Source organism: Lipotes vexillifer, unplaced genomic scaffold (assembly GCF_000442215.2).
Source record: "Lipotes vexillifer unplaced genomic scaffold, Lipotes_vexillifer_v1.1 scaffold777, whole genome shotgun sequence".
Classification (NCBI taxonomy): domain Eukaryota; kingdom Metazoa; phylum Chordata; class Mammalia; order Artiodactyla; family Lipotidae; genus Lipotes; species Lipotes vexillifer.
In genome coordinates, this window is record NW_006784423.1 from 4,043,775 (window position 1) to 4,047,743 (window position 3,969).

The 3,969-nt window shown below is 42.6% G+C and overlaps 1 protein-coding gene across 1 annotated transcript in view; it reads right to left on the reverse strand.

Moving 5' to 3' along the window:
* SLC9A2 (solute carrier family 9 member A2) overlaps positions 1-3,969 on the reverse strand; it is an 87,673-nt gene that overhangs the window by 39,794 nt on the left and 43,910 nt on the right. The window contains exon 5 of the mRNA XM_007456840.1: positions 3,887-3,969. This exon is cut by the window's right edge and continues 165 nt beyond it. Coding sequence (XP_007456902.1) covers positions 3,887-3,969 — 83 coding nt within the window. The remainder of the gene's footprint in view (positions 1-3,886) is intronic.

A 3,969-nucleotide genomic window follows, 5' to 3' on the forward strand; every position in this document is an offset into this window, starting at 1 on the left:
TCCCTACTACAACAACTTATCCCAGTACAGAAATGAGCAGAAAGATATTAGAAAATTAGAAAACGGGAACTTTCATCTACCTCCTAGTGTTTGAAGCTGAAACTCTCCTGAACACATAGGAACACGTGGACACAAATAATTCCTTAACGTTAAATTAAGAACTGAAGTATTAGGAGAGGCCACAAAGGGGAAAGAAAACCTAAGACTGTCCGGAAGTCAGCTCTCCAAACAGCTTCTAAGACAAAGAACGAGGAGACAGATGGAACTCCACCTCCTATTAATTTACTTGTTGTCGGTGAAGATCGTATCAGATCACAAGTTCATGACAAAAAACCAACAGCAGTGACAGCAGGCTTTGTGGATGCCAAGATACACTGCTTCCAACATCTTTCCCAAGAAATCAAAATGCTGGAATCCTGCCCAGTGCTTTCCTACCTACAACTAACACAACACTGTAAAGCAACTATACTCCAATAAAATTTTTTCTTAATTTACATAGAGTAAAATTCACTTTTCTTTGGTATAGAGTTCTGTGAAGTGAGATAAATGCATACAGTTGTAGAACCTTCACTACAATCAAGATATAGAACAGTTTTATCACTCCCACAAATTCTCTCATTCTGCCCCCTCCTAGTCAACCCTCCTTTTCATGTCCATCCTCTGGAAATCACTTATCTGTTTTGTCCCTGTAGTTCTGCCATTCGCAAAATATCTTATAACTGGAATCACACTGAATTTATCCTTTGGAATCTGAGTTCTCTCACTTAGCAATATATATCTGAGATTTATCCATGTTGTTGCATATGTTAATAGTTCATTACTTTTTATTGCTGAGTGGGATTCCATTGTACACATGTACCATAATTAATTTATTCATTCACCAGATGAAAGACATCTGAGTTGTTTCTAGGTTTCGGTGATTATGAATAAAGCTGCTGTAAACATTCAGACACACACACACAGAAAAGAGACACTGCATTTTGAACCCAGACCCATCTTCTGCTCTACAGAAAGATGTTTCTTTTTCATCAGACTTTTGTGTCAACTACCTGCTCATTACATGATCTCATTGTAAGACAGGCTGCCCAAGAGTCCACCCAGGACCAAGCTGAAGCACAGGGGCATCGGAAAGGCATTAAGAAGAGGAAGAAAGAAGGCGAGAGGGATAGAGAAGTGGGAGAGAGGGGAGGACAAACCCTGGGAGGACCAGGTTTCACGCTCCACACTCTTACAAATTCAGAGAGAGGTGCTTCAAGCCTTCTCTCAGCTCCCCAGCTGTCTGACCCCTCTGCCGATTTCCCTTTCCATGTGGCTCCCATTTCTCTTAAACAAAAAGGGACTCTACTGAACATGTTCAGAAGTCACGTGCTTTCACTCCCATTAACCTTAACACCTGCTTTTAAACGGTAAAAGAAGGTGCCATCAGCATGAAGCATGATAGGAATTTCTACACTCGGTACAAGTTAAATGCGGAAAAAAATGACGAGTTCTATAAAAGAGGTGTCCGTGGATGTGCAATGTTAATTACATCATGACACCGATGCCCGGGACCAACATCCTCCAGCAAGGACAGTCGATTACAGCGTGGAAGTGCACACAGTGCACTTTCCAAAGGGCGGACATGCACGTCTGTGATGTACCCCATACAAGAGACAACACACACGGTCAGGTTTTGAAGACCACGCTAATCACCCCACCTTAGGAAACAAGGGTGTGACTTCTGAGAACAAACACACTTCGACGTAAATCTGTCCCTTCTTTTGCTCTCACAGCATTAACAGGGGTACATGGTAAAATGCAAAAGTGTTTAAATCTCCTGGAATATTTCATGTACTTGTTAACATAATTTTAGTGCACTCACTGTGTGCTATGACAATATTCATGTCAATGCAATAAGGGACTTTTCTGTGCACTAAGTTGTACGATAAATGTTTACTTTGAAGTTGTGGACAAAAGTGAGGTTTTTCATCTGCCAACAAACCACAGTAGAGAACTACCCGTGCAGTTTCCCAGGAATACGTGGCCCCATTTGTCCCTGACGTCCTAATTCCCAGAGCAAGGAAAGCCCTGATCCCGTCTTTGCAGGAGGTCGGGGACGTGAGGCATCACAAGCTCTATGGACTCTGGGCACCCCCAGACATTTCTAAGCAGAGACGCCCCAGCACTCCAACCCCATCCAACACTTCACCTATCCTCCCCACACTCGGGAAAAGCATATTTAGATAACTCTGTGAGGGTTCTAGGACTTTTACATATGCACTTGGTTGAAATATATTCAAGGTTCTTACACCAACCATTGCTACAATACTGCTGGGAAACTAGACACAAAGTCCCTGCCCTGTAATCTTTGCAGAGACCTTGTCACCAGCTGATCGGACACTTTCAATGACACCAGTCAAAGAACAGCGAGGAAACTGGAGGTCATACAAAAATGATATGAATAGCCACCGGGAAGGCACTGCACTTTTCATTACTGGGTCAGACTGGATTAATACAGTGCTTTATTTAGGTTCCCTGGGATACAGAAAACCACACAACCTTCTAACGCATGGCTTTCACTACAGTGGGTTCAACTCTCCTCGTGGAGGGAGACAAACCTCATCTGCTTCTGGTATGAAAGTGGTGATGCGGGGCAAAGGCAAAACAGTCCTTAATCAAAGCATCACCTAAATCAGGGTGCAAGAGAAAACTTCAGGAAGAACTAGACCTACATTTACAACACAAAACTCTAAATAGCGTAGCAGGCCCCAGCAGGAGAGCCTAACATGTATTCAGCTGTAAATAAATATTTGTCAAAATTAAATTTTTTTTTTTTTTTTTTTTTGGCCACAAGGCTTGAGGGATCTTAGCTCCCTGACCAGGGATCGAACCCAGGCCCCCAGCAGTGGAAGTGCGGAGTCCTAGCCACCGGACTGCCAGGGAATTCCCCAAAATTAAAACTTTGACAGGCATTCCATTAATAAGCATTTCTCACTGGCCCTATACAAGGTGTGACCATAATATGATAGGCTTATTCTTGGAAGCTGTAGAAACATCCACACCCAACAAGTACCCTCCTTCAAGGTGACCCTCCAACGGCTAAAACTGGATCCAAACGCTACCGGCCAGTTGTAGAACTTTTTGAGAACATCCTTCCAAATCAGTTCGTGAATGATACACAACTGTGTCGTTAATAAATAATTTCTTGCTTTATCCACTTCTTGCTTTATAACCATACCTCTTTCTTTAAGAAGCTGAACTCAAAGTACACGATGGTGTGCCTTATTCACTGAATTTTGCTTTTTTTTTTTTTGCTTTGAATGATGTAAAGCTGTGATCTCAAATCAAATCTATTATACAGAGTGAAGGTTCTCTACTACTAACGTTGTTCAAAGGAATTGACATAAGCAATTCCAGATGAAGTTTGGGGGATACAGCCTGGGTGGAGTTAGTGGACCTGAGCAACAATGAATGGGCATCAAACTCTGAAAATTCTTGGTGCCTGACCATCCACCCCAACGCTTCATTGTCTTATTTCATGAGATCTAAGAGGTCACTTTTAAGGCTTCCATTTTAGTACCAGATCACTTGCCTACACTTTTTTTTTTGGCCGCATGCGGGATCTTAGTTCCCGGACCAGGGATCGAACCTGGGCCCCCTGCAGTGGAAGCGTGGAGTCTCAACCACTGGACCGCCAGCGAAGCTACGCTTTGGGATACATTTGGCTGATCTATACTTTCATTTCTTTGAAACAAAGAGTAACGAAAATCTACTTTTAATTTTTCTTAAAAGAATTCAAGAACATCTACTTTTCTACATAACATATTCAACTTTCACATCGCAGCTTAGGGTACATGAATTCCACGAAATGCCACCAAGTGCTTTTAACAAGGAGTTCAATACTTACGCCATGATGCCCGACAGGTGGAACATCTCGGCTGTGATGTAGGACAAGTAGCTGTACAGGAAGACGAAGAGCGGGTCGATCAC